At 38.2% G+C, this 13,354-nt stretch overlaps 2 protein-coding genes across 2 annotated transcripts; one reads left to right on the top strand and one right to left on the bottom strand.

Annotated features, from left to right (window-relative positions):
• Window positions 1-2,120: 2,120 nt before the first annotated feature.
• Window positions 2,121-5,792, top strand: LOC133857061 (luminal-binding protein 5). The gene is made up of 8 exons (XM_062292171.1): window positions 2,121-2,291; window positions 2,963-3,230; window positions 3,312-3,526; window positions 3,618-3,860; window positions 4,001-4,480; window positions 4,585-4,739; window positions 4,824-4,906; window positions 5,005-5,792. The coding sequence occupies exons 1-8, from the start codon at window positions 2,234-2,236 to the stop codon at window positions 5,504-5,506; spliced, it is 2,004 nt and encodes a 667-aa protein (XP_062148155.1). The 5' UTR covers window positions 2,121-2,233; the 3' UTR covers window positions 5,507-5,792.
• Window positions 5,793-7,225: 1,433 nt separating this feature from the next.
• On the bottom strand, window positions 7,226-12,643 carry LOC133857050 (acyl-CoA-binding domain-containing protein 1-like). The gene is made up of 6 exons (XM_062292158.1): window positions 11,964-12,643; window positions 10,900-11,005; window positions 10,673-10,776; window positions 9,215-9,306; window positions 8,115-8,212; window positions 7,226-7,668 (listed from the first exon to the last, which is right to left on the bottom strand). The coding sequence occupies exons 1-6, from the start codon at window positions 12,422-12,424 to the stop codon at window positions 7,489-7,491; spliced, it is 1,041 nt and encodes a 346-aa protein (XP_062148142.1). The 5' UTR covers window positions 12,425-12,643; the 3' UTR covers window positions 7,226-7,488.
• Between the last annotated feature and the right edge of the window lie 711 nt (window positions 12,644-13,354).

Raw genomic sequence — 13,354 nt, 5'->3', positions numbered from 1 at the left:
TCTCAAGGTCGAATCATGGAATGAGAAATATTTGAAATTATTGCAACACTGTCTGCCAAGTGTTCATTAGTGCCTCAATAAGGTCGGGTCAAACTATAGTTTAATCGTCTTGAATGATCGTTTGCGAACCCATTTTTGTATAAACCCGTTTAAGTATCTCTTGTTATTGATTTCTAATGAGTAGGTATTACCTAGGCCACGTCCATGTAGGGAAGCCACTCCAAACACCCCATCATACCCTCTCGTTTTTTTTTTTTTTTTTTTTTAAGCTAATAACAATGCCGTCAAATTTCAATAACATGTCTCATCTTATAATTTATCATGATATTTATAACGAATAATTTGTCATGTTCTATCAAATCCATTCTTACATTTTTAAGAATGCCCATTCGAAAAAAAAAATACAAGATTACGAATTAAACATGTGTTTTTAGACTTAAAAAAGCAACAAAAAAAAAAAAAAAAAGAGAGAGAGAAAAGAAAAGAAAAGAGAGGAACTTCTTAATTTCTTTTGGCCTCAGGTTCGTTTGAAATAAAAAACAACTATCCAACAATCCTTACACCCATGTATTCTTTTTTTTTTTTTTTTTTTTTGTAAGTAGATTCTTTACATATTCACTACTTTAACTCATATCCTCTGTTTTTTTTTTGAGAATTCTATATTTTACAATTTTTTAAATTATAACCATTATTTTCAAGTTAAATAAATCAATTTTTCACACTTCAGGTAGGATTAAGATCCCGTGCAATACCTAGCGTATTGCATGCGGTTCAAAAACTCTAATTTAAACGAGCGGCCTATAAAACTACCACATTATCTAAAATAAATTTAATTTCATTTTCAGAATGGTTGTTTCACCTCTCCACCCACAACCACCTCTCTCTTTGCTCCTCCGCCACTTCTTAACTACCATCAAGCTTCCAATTCCGCCACTTTCCTCATCACCGTCTCGTCATACATGATGGTTGAACCACGCCCTATAACCTTAAAGGTGGTTCAGCAACCCATATTTAGCTTTTAGAGGTTACTTAACCATTAGGGAACCACCTTGCATATATATTTTCTTTTTAAATAACACCTTGCATTTATTTAGTAGGGATAATTGCACCGTTGGTCCCTGTGGTATGCCATAATTATTTTTCACTCCCTATGGTTTAAAAAGTTCATGGGAGGTCCTCGTGAAATGCAATAATTACAAATCGATCCCTGGCGTCAAATTCTGTTAAAATTTTTAACAGATTCTGTCAAATGCCACGTCAGCGACACGTGTCCATCTTAATAAAAAAATATAAATTTATTAAAAAAAAAATACTTATTTAAAAAAAAAAAAAAAAAAACCTGAAAGGGTGGCCCAGCCACCCTTTGGGGGTAGCCATCCCTGGATCTTCCAAGGGTGGCCTTTCGGGCCACCCCCAGGCCACTGGGGTGGCTGCGCACCACCCCCGGCCACCCCTAGATCTTCCAGGAGTGGCCCGAAGGCCTCCCCATGTGGCCTGGGGGTGGCCGCGCGCCACCCTTTCAGCTTTTTTTTTTTTGTTTTTTTTTTTATATTTTTTTATAAAGATGGACACGTGTTGCCATTTTATTGACGACATGTGTCACTGACGTGGCATTTGACGGAATCTGTTGAAAATTTTAACATAATTTGACGCCAGTGATCGATTTGTAATTATTGCATACCACGAAGACCTCCTATGAACTTTTTAAATCATAAGAAGTAAAAAATAATTATGACATACCACATGGAGTAATGGTGTAATTATCCCTATTTAATATAAAGGTAAGACATTTGTTTAATTTTTTCTTTGACTCCCGTCAATCGTGAAGACCCACTTGGCCACTTCATTCTGACCACGGAGACCGCCAAGATCTGGAAAATGAACGGCCAGGATCGTCCCAACACAAAACACTCATTCTCATTGGCTCACAGGTCGACTCCTAAACTCCATTGGCCCACGCTATTGTCGATGACAGTGCTCTCTGAAACACCCATTCTCATTGGCTCCCATGTCGACTCCTAAACTCCATTGGTCCACGTCATCATCGATGACAGAGCTCTAGAGCAAAACACTAACCCCGACATTCACGGAACCCATCCCTATATATTAAGAAGGAAGGAAAGTGCTTGTTGGCAGCCAAACAACTTCGTACTGAGAAACACGAATCTGAATTCTGAAACCCAAAGATTAAAAGGATTTCTTCGTACTTTGATAAAGGTTGGAGCTCCACGCGATGGCCGGTGCGTTGAAACCATGCGCGCATCTGATCGTTCTGGGCATTATTGTGTTCGGTGAGTGTTGGTTTTGCACTTCTCTATGATTCGATCCTTATCTGTTTGGCGAGTGATTTTTTTTTTTTTTCAAACTTGGGTCTATTTATTTTTAATTTTTGTAGAGAAGAAGAACTATTCTTGTAATATTCATTTATTGTGATTTACTAAATGTACTTGGAAAAATTGACTATGGGTTAATGCGATTTGTGTGGTTTTCGAATAATTAATATAATAGATCAAAACTATTAACTGGTTGAATTGTAAAAATCTTTTTTAGCCATTGGGTCTAGGTTCAGGTAGCAAGGGATGGTGTTGGAGTGGTCTTAAGTTTTGATCTTTCTTAATGAAAGCACGATAACACTAATTTTGTATATAGATTGCTACTCGGGTTGTTTTTGATTGTGTGTTTGTCCAGCAACCATTTTATTGTCAAATGGAAAATTGCTTTCAGAAAGTGATGTTGAAATCCATTATTTGTATCGAAGCTGTACTAATGCAGCAGAGGGATCCTTAGGAGTTATTGGATAGTTTTCTTGATAAATAAGTTATTGGATAGTAGTATTTACTCATTATAGTTTGTATAGCATCTCTCTTGTCTCCATGGCTGAATATGCTTAATTGGTTATGCTTTAATTCAATTAGATGATTGGGTTCCTTACTCTGCACCTTTTGGCTGATTTTGTTAACAGGAAGTTTATTTGCATTTTCTATTGGGAAAGAGGAAGCAACTAAGTTGGGAACGGTAATTGGGATAGACCTTGGTACAACTTATTCTTGTGTTGGTGTTTATAAGAATGGACATGTTGAAATCATCGCCAATGACCAAGGGAACCGGATCACCCCTTCATGGGTTGCATTCACTGATGGCGAGAGATTGATCGGTGAGGCTGCTAAGAATCAGGCAGCTGTCAATCCCGAGAGGACCATCTTTGATGTCAAAAGACTTATTGGAAGAAAGTAATGACTCTCTCTCTCTCTCTCTCGTGTAGATATAATGTGTGTGACGATTGTCAAGGCTCTAAGCTGTGCTTTCTGTAGGTTTGATGACAAGGAGGTGCAGAAGGACATGAAACTTGTTCCATACAAGATTGTGAACAAGGACGGAAAGCCCTACATACAAGTCAAGATCAAGGATGGGGAGACTAAGGTCTTTAGTCCTGAGGAGATCAGTGCTATGATTCTAACAAAGATGAAGGAGACAGCCGAGGCATTCCTTGGGAAGAAAATTAAGGATGCTGTTGTGACAGTTCCTGGTAACTGTAGCATTTTGTTTGAAATTTGAATACCAATATGATTAATATGCTTGATGATGGACTAATTCATACTCTGTATTGAACTCTACAGCTTACTTCAATGATGCCCAGAGGCAGGCTACCAAGGATGCTGGTATTATTGCTGGACTGAACGTTGCAAGAATTATAAATGAACCAACTGCGGCAGCCATTGCCTACGGTTTGGACAAAAAGGGTGGTGAGAAGAACATCCTTGTCTTTGACCTTGGTGGTGGGACATTTGATGTCAGTATCTTGACAATTGACAATGGTGTTTTTGAGGTTCTTGCCACAAATGGAGACACTCATTTGGGAGGTAAGTACCCTGCCTTGTGTTACATTGCTTATGCTGTTTGCTCTCTATTCGGTTAATAAAGTTTCAAGTGAGTACCGGGTAGAGAACAATTTAGTCTGGCAAAGGATTAAAGGTTTAATATTCATTCATTTTTCTCATAGGTGAGGACTTCGATCATAGAATCATGGACTATTTCATCAAATTGATCAAGAAGAAGCATGGAAAGGACATTAGCAAGGACTATAGGGCTCTTGGGAAGCTGAGGAGAGAAAGTGAGCGTGCCAAGAGAGCCTTGAGCAGCCAGCATCAGGTCCGTGTGGAGATTGAATCTCTCTTTGATGGTGTGGATTTCTCTGAACCACTTACCAGAGCTCGATTCGAAGAGTTGAACAATGATCTGTTCAGAAAGACCATGGGACCTGTTAAGAAGGCTATGGAAGATGCCGGATTGGAGAAGCACCAGATCGATGAACTTGTCCTTGTTGGTGGAAGCACTAGAATTCCAAAGGTTCAACAGCTTCTTAAGGACTATTTTGATGGTAAGGAGCCAAACAAGGGTGTGAACCCTGATGAGGCTGTAGCTTACGGTGCTGCTGTACAAGGAGGCATTTTGAGTGGAGAGGGTGGTGATGAAACCAAAGGTACTTTCACTTACAATTACAAGTCATGTGATAATTCTTCATCAATCTTTTAAGAATATGACTACAGGTTTACTGACTACTCTTTTCTGTTGAATTGTATTTAGATATCCTTCTCTTGGATGTGGCCCCACTCACTCTTGGTATCGAAACCGTTGGTGGAGTGATGACAAAGTTGATTCCTAGGAACACTGTTATCCCATCCAAAAAATCTCAGGTCTTCACTACTTACCAGGATCAGCAGACAACTGTCACAATCCAGGTACAGGATGTTTTTGCACGAGTTCTTAGTTAGCATAATGAATAGCCCTGAATCCCCTGATGCCAAATTGTTTCTCTCCAACAGGTTTTTGAAGGGGAAAGGAGTCTCACAAAAGACTGCAGATTGCTTGGGAAATTTGATTTGACTGGAATTCCTCCAGCTCCAAGGTTTTTTTTTTTTTCCATGCCTCTTTTCAATCTGTTTCCGTTCTATCAAAGTTATGTGTGCTTCAACTTTACTAGAATTGGCTTGTTTCTTTGAGCAGAGGAACGCCTCAGATTGAAGTCACATTTGAGGTCGATGCCAATGGTATTCTAAACGTCAAAGCTGAAGATAAGGCCTCGGGGCGTTCGGAGAAGATCACAATCACCAATGACAAGGGTCGGCTGAGCCAGGAGGACATCGACAGGATGGTCCAGGAGGCTGAGGAGTTTGCCGAGGAAGACAGGAAGGTCAAGGAGAAGATTGATGCCCGAAACAGCCTGGAGACTTACATTTACAACATGAAGAACCAGATAAATGACAAGGACAAACTCGCGGACAAGTTGGAGTCTGATGAGAAGGAGAAGATTGAGACAGCAGTTAAAGAGGCACTGGAGTGGTTGGATGACAATCAGAATGCTGAGAAAGAGGATTATGAGGAGAGGCTGAAAGAGGTGGAGGCTGTTTGCAACCCAATTATAACTGCTGTCTATCAGAGGTCTGGTGGAGCCCCTGGCGGCGGATCAGATGGCGGAGAAGATGATGATTCCCATGATGAACTCTAATCTTTAGGTAATAGGTAGTGCTAAGAGAATTGAAGAATAGGATAAACAAGGTCTTTTCTAATCCAATTCTTTTTGGTTTCTGGTTTAGTAGGGCGGAAGGAAACAGTGGGGGGGGGGGAGAAGGTTACTCCCTTGCCCTTCCTTTCCTTCTGTTCGATTTTCAGTTGGTGACATGTATAGAGAGATCCTATAATATTAGAAGATTGGTCTTGTACTTCCCATGTTGTGGGAAATAATACATAAAATTAATTTTCTCGGCAATCAAAGGAGAGGCAGTTGGTTTCAAGATTGCACATTTCTTTTTTAATGCCTGAAAACAAGGACCACCCAAACCCATCGGCGTCATTGGGGAGTAGGACGTTACTCAGCTTCAAAAGAGTAGCATATATATACCCACGGTCTGTTTGGGTTTGTAATTTAAAATAGCGATTTAAAAATATGCGATTTAAAAAAATGATTTTTAAAAATGCAGTTAGGGTACGTTTGGAATTGCAATTTCATAAATAATAAGCGCGATTTAAAACCGAATCGTAGAACATAAATCGTTTTGGAACTGCTTTTTTAAAAATTGCAATTTAATAACGCAAAAAATATGTTTTTTTAAATCGCAGGTAATATAATTTTTTCTGTTAACGTAAAATTTTAAAGGCTAATTACTACGATTTTGTCAGATACTTAACTATGTTTTTAAAAATCAATTTTTTTAAATCGCACATTTTAAAATCGTTATTTTAAATCGTACTTTTTGAAATTGCAAATCAAAACGAACCTTTAAACGTTTGATAAAATCACAGTTTAGTTTTTAAAATCGCAAATTAACCTTTTGAATTCTGCGTTTTCAAAAAAGCATTCTCTTACATGCGATTTGAAAACACAGAAAATTCACAATTTTTAAAAATGTAGTTCTCAAACGATTTATGTTTTGCGATTTGGTTTAAAATCGCAATCCTAAATGCACTCTAAGGAAAATGAGTTTTGCACAACCAAAAGTGCACAACTTTTAGTTATGTAAAAGTTGTGCAACTAACACATCCTATAGGGTTGTTATTCTTACACAACAATATTTATACAACTTTTACACGACACTCACATGAGGTACATGGGTCCCACTCACGTGGATCCCACCTTATATGAGTGTTGTGTAAATTTGTTGTGTAAATATCATTTCTTCATTCCATATATTAAACTACTATTTCGTTATATTGATGTGACATTGTCAATTTATTATTATTATTATTATTTTAAAAAACTTTCTTCAACAAAAATTGATCTAAAAAAAAGTGAATTGGCAATTTATTGCAATACTTGCTTCAAAATCATAATATGGATTTATAAGTAATATTAAAAATCACATTCAACCCTTAAATTAATCTTTGTTTAAAAAAAATTATAAGACTAATCGGCACCGTCACATCAACCAAATAATGAAATGAAAATAAAATTTCTAACATTGCTCTTTAAAAGTGGGGAGACGCTGTAACAAAGTTTTCTTCAAACGGCGTAAAGGATTTTTTTCAACCCAATTAAGAAAGAAAACTCTTTTATAACCAGGATCAATCTGCCCGTCCTATCAAGCGTGGTCATATCCCTTTAAAAACCTGAGAAACCCACGAGAGAGGACATTTCCCCAATTTCGACAGTTCTATATAGTTCCCCCCCCCTCTATTCTTTCAGTTCTATTGGCACGTTAAATGCACAACTGGGCAAACAATGAATGAATTTTACAATTCCATAACAAAAGAAAGCATAGCATGCTGCTTCACCCCTTGAATTCAAACTTTATATTTTCTTTAAGTACAATATCGGGGGAAAAATAAAAAGTAACGGTGAAGGGGGAAGGGCTAAGGTAGAAAGAACTTATATCACTAATTTAGTATATCTTAAAGATTTAAAAGTTGTAAGGGTTATACATAAGCATATACATCCACTGGGAATTTGTCAAAAATAAATTTAACAGGAAGTAGCCTAAGACTAATAAGCTATTAGTCAATCTGCTTCCCTGCAAATTGCATCCAAGACCAGTTTGCCTCACACAGATCAGAAGGGGAGTTGCCATCATTGTCCTTTATATATGTCTCTGCATTTTGCTTCACAAGATATTCGGCAATGGCTTCTCTCTCACACACGACAGCGTAATGCAATGGGGTTTGGCCATCATTATCCTTCCAATAGAGAGAATATTAACGACAAAAAATAGTTGAAAAGGCCAAGAAATACTTTTTTTCTTTTTTTATTGGTAAGTTACACACGCATCTGATGGGACATGAACCCACAACCTCACCCTCCACCTTGCTACAAAGGGAGGAAGTACCATTTGAGTTAAAAGCTCATTGGCGAAGAAAAGAAATGCATGCATAAAAGAATATTAAATGGTGCATAACAAATGCCTGAAGAAAGACCATCACAGGTTCTTTTCCAATCCTTATATTTCAAAAGACAAAATGTATTGGGAGCAAGGCAGTCCAAAATGCAAACAAATTATATAGAAGATATCTTTTCATTGCTTGGTCTTGGCTCAGGTAGAAAAGGTTAGTTGGGTAGCGTGTGTTAGGTCTTAGGTCTGTCTTGCATAGTAAATGAATATTTAGAATTTAGAATTTCAAACTACCTTTGCATTTACATCAGCATTCATGCCAACAAGCAACTCAGTGTTCTTAAGGTGGCCACGATCTACAGCCCAGTGCAATGGGGTCCGGCCCTCACTATCTGCAATCAATTTAGTTAACTGTTTTAGAAAGCAAAATAAGTTTTGATTATCCTTGATGCAAATAGAGGTTGAGCTGGAAAACTCCTTTGAGCTCTAGCTTTTGTTAGAGGAGAGTATAATGCAAATCAAGAACAGAAATGATACAGGCATTAATTGTCTGTAAAGTTTTTTATAAATTTCCAGCACAAAAAAATCGAACTTCTGAAGTTAAGCTACTATGCATCATTCGTGTGTCTTAAACAATTTCACTGATATCCTAACAAGCTTCTGCCAAAGGTTGCAGCAGGATTCCAAAATCTAAGGATATCTCAACAGAAATAGTTAAAATATGAAAAGAAAAAAATGCACATACAAATGATACATGAGCCTATACATCTAACCCCAACAAGGCGGAAGTATGCCATGATTAAAAGAACCGAAGCCAAATAGAACTGGGAAGAGTACTGGGCACTTCAAATCAGCTGAGTGGAAAGCTTGATGTTGACCTCAGATAAAGCCAGTGTTTTCTAGTTTTGGTTAACTAATGTTTAGGTGAACTTGAGTCTGTTCTCGAGCTGTTTGAGCTTGTCAGTCAGTCCAATCTAACATGCAATTTTGTATCAATATCTACCAACAATAATCCAGATAAATCATTACAAGTTACTAGAAAGGTTACTTCATATTTTATTTTATCTTGTTTCTTCTTCTTCTTCTTTTTTGTCAATTAGGTCTACCTTTATTGTTCAAAACCATGACAGAGTCAATCCTAACATTGCCCAGCTTTGGCTTCTTAAGCAATCAGGCTTTCTGAAAGCATGGCTCATTTATATGAACGACCCTCTCAAGAGCTGAGCCTAAGCTGTTCACAAGCACTTGCCCTGTTTAATTACCCAAATAACTCTATTAAAGACATTGTAGAAAAGCCTCTAGAATCTCAACAGCCATGAAAATCCAACAATGATATCGATATCATTGAGATATTGTACAAAGTTAACACTGAAGACAGCTAAAAAGAAACAAACCCCTCAGATTTACTGAAATGCCACTTTCAATACACTTGAGCAAATTATCCACTTCTCCTTCCCTAGCAAAGGCATGAATAGCATCCATTTTCCTGAGAAAGTAAAACAAGAAGCCTTTAGCTCAGTCAAAAGAAAGAAAGAAACAATTACTTTTGACATTGTCATCAATAGTTTATCTCTTCCAACACATCGTATCTCTAGGTGAAAGTATTTAGAAACATAATGCTTTGTGATGATAAGAGAAAGTACTGCATAGCTCAAAGAGGCACACATGGATCTAATAGATACATCATGTTAACTCATTATGCACCAGATAATTAGCGTTCCAAAACCTAACTTATAGAGCATAAAACTACTAAATGTTTCCTTCATTAGCAAGAAAGACACCTCTCAAAACCTTTATCAGTTGTTGAGCAATAGCAAACTGAATCATGTCAGTTGTGCTCAGTCACCAACTCCTACATCAGAGACAACTCAAACCAAAAAAAAAAACTTTGCCTTATTCTATTAAGACAAAGCCTCTTCCATCAGATGCCATAGTCCAAAATAATGCAATGTCCTAACCTGTAATGACCTCCAAAAAGTAATAATTTCAGTCAGTTAGAACCTTGAACCTTAAGCCAAAAAGTAAACTTAGCAATCTTAGAATCATTCCATCTAATTGAAAACAGGAAGTTAGTGTTGTGAATACAGCCTATCTCATTACAAGACTAACAAAAAATTACTAAAGGCCCTCTCTCCACCCTATAAAGTTACAACCAGACAAGTCATCAGCCACCAGCCAATAGTTGGGTCAGATATTAAAAATGAATAATCCAACTCATTCCGAAAAGTACGAAATAATCGAAGGAAAAACCAGCTTTCTTAGGGTGGTGTGTTTATTTTGTTTTGGGGTGGGGGAGAAGCAAAGATCAAGGGCCAAAAAGCAGTGTAGCTGGAACTAGGCCAATTATTCTGGCATCTTCCTGCACCCAACCGTCTACTAAAAATTTCTAATTTTCGTCTCATCTAATCATCAGTCATCTGCGCATAATCTCTTGCAGCAGGCCAGGCAATAACATTCAAGAGTAGCAGAAAATACAACATAACCTTTGACAAGAAGTTTTGTCAAACACTCATAGAGACTTACAAAAGACCACATAGAACAAGCCCTCATGATTACTCTTCCAAGACATCGGTCATCCCATTATACAATGTCATAGAAAGAAAACTGACTCCAGGCCTCAATCATGAAAAGACCTGAGCAACTCCTGTTGAACCTGACCAGCTGCTAAGGGTTGCATGGGCATACACACACCCTCATATAGGATCCTTAAATTCAAAATATAAGCAGCCCCCTGCTGAGCCAGATCAAAGCCAAGCCAAGACATAAATGCACACACTCTTCTTAACGGAACTAATAAAGGGCTTAAAATAATAACACTGAACTTTTAACATAAGAAGTTCCAAGAACCTTACAACTCATTTCCAGATTCTTCCTCATAGACAAAAGTGCTGAAAACTGGTCCCATTGGCCCTTTATTGTCTGTACTCAGTGCATCACCTTCTCCACCTCTGTTCTTCTACTTATACATGAGCCAAAAAAAACCAGGAATGGGTAGGGAAAAAGAGCATCCAATAGAGAGTAAGAATATGAACAGGGAGTACCAAGAAACAGTAAGACAGGAAAACAAAAAGATTCTCACCAGAGTTGAACCCGCCAACCAAGAAGGATATAGCTCTGTAACTATATCGATGTACTTCTGCATAGCTTCTTCAGGAGGCATAGCACCCAATTTCTGCCATGCTTGCCTACCACACAACAATCAATGGAAAAAAACTCACACACTCAGCGAGGAAGCAAACACAATTCAGCTTCCTATTCAGATTCCCTCCACATTAAAACCTTTTATTCGCACCACTCCATATATAGAATTGTAGGTATGACCTAACTTGTTCAAGAGTATCAGTAAGGCAAATTTTGACATTTACATGTACATATATCACCTGAAGACAAATACAGACACAAAAAATGTTCTTACAATCACAATCACCACGTCTCATGCTGTGCTTCTAATTTTGCAACAATTAGGCATATATATCACAATTAAAATGTGCTTCTAATTCATCAATCATCTTTCACCTTACACCTACTTTATTAACTTTGTTGCTTAACATTGACTACAAATACTCACACGCACCCTCAGAATACCCAATTTCCCATTAACCCCGTTGACCTAAAGTCAAATAACTCAAAACCTTCAATTCCACATTCAATCAAACACACCCCAAAGCCACATTGCCCCTTCCCACCAAGCCCATGCAATCACATTCCACATAAAACCCACAAGACCCACAGATCAAATAAATAATCCAAAATTACCCATTTAACATAACGTACAATTCGCGGAGCTTATGTCCTTATTTTTTAATACTCAGTATACCTGGACAACTGTGTTTTTAGCTCCCTTTGTGCTTAGCTTTCATGATTTCCTTGTTCTCTTTTTCTTCTTGTTTCTCTCGTATACTTCCTGTGTACTTGCGTACTTGCGCCTTTGCTTTTAATTATATTTCTATTACTTATAAACAAAACAAAACGCACAAATAAACAGTAGAAAAACCAAAATTACCAATTTCCAAGCTAGTGCAGTCACATTCCAAACAAAACCCACTAGACCCACAACTGAAACAACCAAAACAAGAACATCAATTTAACCGACACAAACAAAAAACCAATAAAACCGCGAAGATAGATAGACAACACAAATACCACTTGGCACGAGCCGTGACCTTCAAAGCCGAGGGCTGCGGCGCGCTACACGGGCCCTCGGTGGCGATCTTGTAGAGCCCGTAGAGCCTCAGCTGCGCATCGCTCGAGACCTTCTCGGAGAGTCGATCAGCCGCCGCCGCAGCAACGAACGCCGTGGCCGCGCTGAAGGCCTCGTCCAGCTCCGTGCACTCCACTCCCTCCCAATCATCGTCGTCGTCGGTTTCCACATCGCTTCCCGGAACGCTGTCGTTTCGGACGCTGCCGTGCTCGGCGACCACCGAGTCGGTCTCGTGTGCCAATCCCGGGTTCGGGTCGTCTGGGATTTCCGGTCTCGGGGCGGAGCGAGTGATGGAGAGGTTGTCTTCTTTGAAGGAGAGGACTATCGAGATCAACTTGGCTACAAGGAACGAGAAAATGATGCCCAGGACTATGGACTGCACGAGCTGTTGCCAGTCACCCATGGTTGTACGGTGAATTCTGTGAAACCAATAATTTAGAAAAACCCTAACAAAGCGCTTAGAAATGGGACATGGGTGAGAGCGATAAACCCTAGATTTTGAGGGATTCGATGTGTGTGAGAGAGAGAGAGAGAGAGAGGGGACAAATCTGAAAGATGATGAATTGTTTTTTGATACGATTCAGAGGGACCGATACTATAGAGAGGGAATTTTGCGCCAACGGAACCGAACGGAACGCACCGTATTTAAATGCATTTAGAGGGAGTGAGGATGGCTGTGTTTTATTTTCGATCAGCCTTCACATCCTATCGGGTTTTTTATTTTTTTATTTTTTTTTAACTTCTACCATTATTATTTAAAGTAATTATGTAACAAATTTCTGAGTCGATGGAATGCGATTTGAAAATGTCCTCTTACTTTATAATTTTCAAACTCTTCAACTTTTTCATGATTTTGAATTAGATCCTTCCATTACTTTTTCATTCAATTTCGCAACTCCCGTTAGTGCTACGTCATCTTAAAATATTATTTTTTTAATAATAATTAGGTGAAATTAAGAAACTTGGTTTCTTGATTTTATACTGAGAAATTGAGGAACTTAATGAACTTTTAGTTCAGTTAATGATAATAAAGGAAATGAGAATTTGAGTGTCTCAAGATTCATCAAATAAATCTTGTTTTTGATGAGGATGGATGTAGACGAACAACAATTGATTCACAAAATGGGAAAAACGAGTTCAGGGGAGATGGGTGGCAATGATAAAAGATTTATTGATCACGATCGGGTTTTGATGTGGCTCTTCTATTATTCGATAAAAATGTCTGAAAGAAAAATCTAGAATTCTGGCTTAGATTTAGCACTTCGGTCTGTCAGATACAAAAAATCAGACTTCAATCCAGGATTTGCATGCAGAGTTGCAGAAACTAAGGGAT

This window comes from Alnus glutinosa, chromosome 1 (genome assembly GCF_958979055.1).
Source record: "Alnus glutinosa chromosome 1, dhAlnGlut1.1, whole genome shotgun sequence".
NCBI lineage: Eukaryota > Viridiplantae > Streptophyta > Magnoliopsida > Fagales > Betulaceae > Alnus > Alnus glutinosa.
This window is presented reverse-complemented; position numbering and strand designations above follow the sequence as displayed.

Coding starts and splice junctions, on each gene's coding strand:
- LOC133857061 (XM_062292171.1), top strand. CDS start 2,234: ATGGCCGGTGCGTTGAAACCATGCGCGCATCTGATCGTTCTGGGCATT. Junction 2,292..2,962: donor TCTGGGCATTATTGTGTTCG/GTGAGTGTTGGT, acceptor TTTTGTTAACAG/GAAGTTTATTTGCATTTTCT. Junction 3,231..3,311: donor AAAAGACTTATTGGAAGAAA/GTAATGACTCTC, acceptor TGCTTTCTGTAG/GTTTGATGACAAGGAGGTGC.
- LOC133857050 (XM_062292158.1), bottom strand. CDS start 12,424: ATGGGTGACTGGCAACAGCTCGTGCAGTCCATAGTCCTGGGCATCATT. Junction 10,777..10,899: donor GGTTGGCGGGTTCAACTCTG/GTGAGAATCTTT, acceptor ATGTATAAGTAG/AAGAACAGAGGTGGAGAAGG. Junction 7,669..8,114: donor ATGCTGATGTAAATGCAAAG/GTAGTTTGAAAT, acceptor CTCTATTGGAAG/GATAATGATGGCCAAACCCC.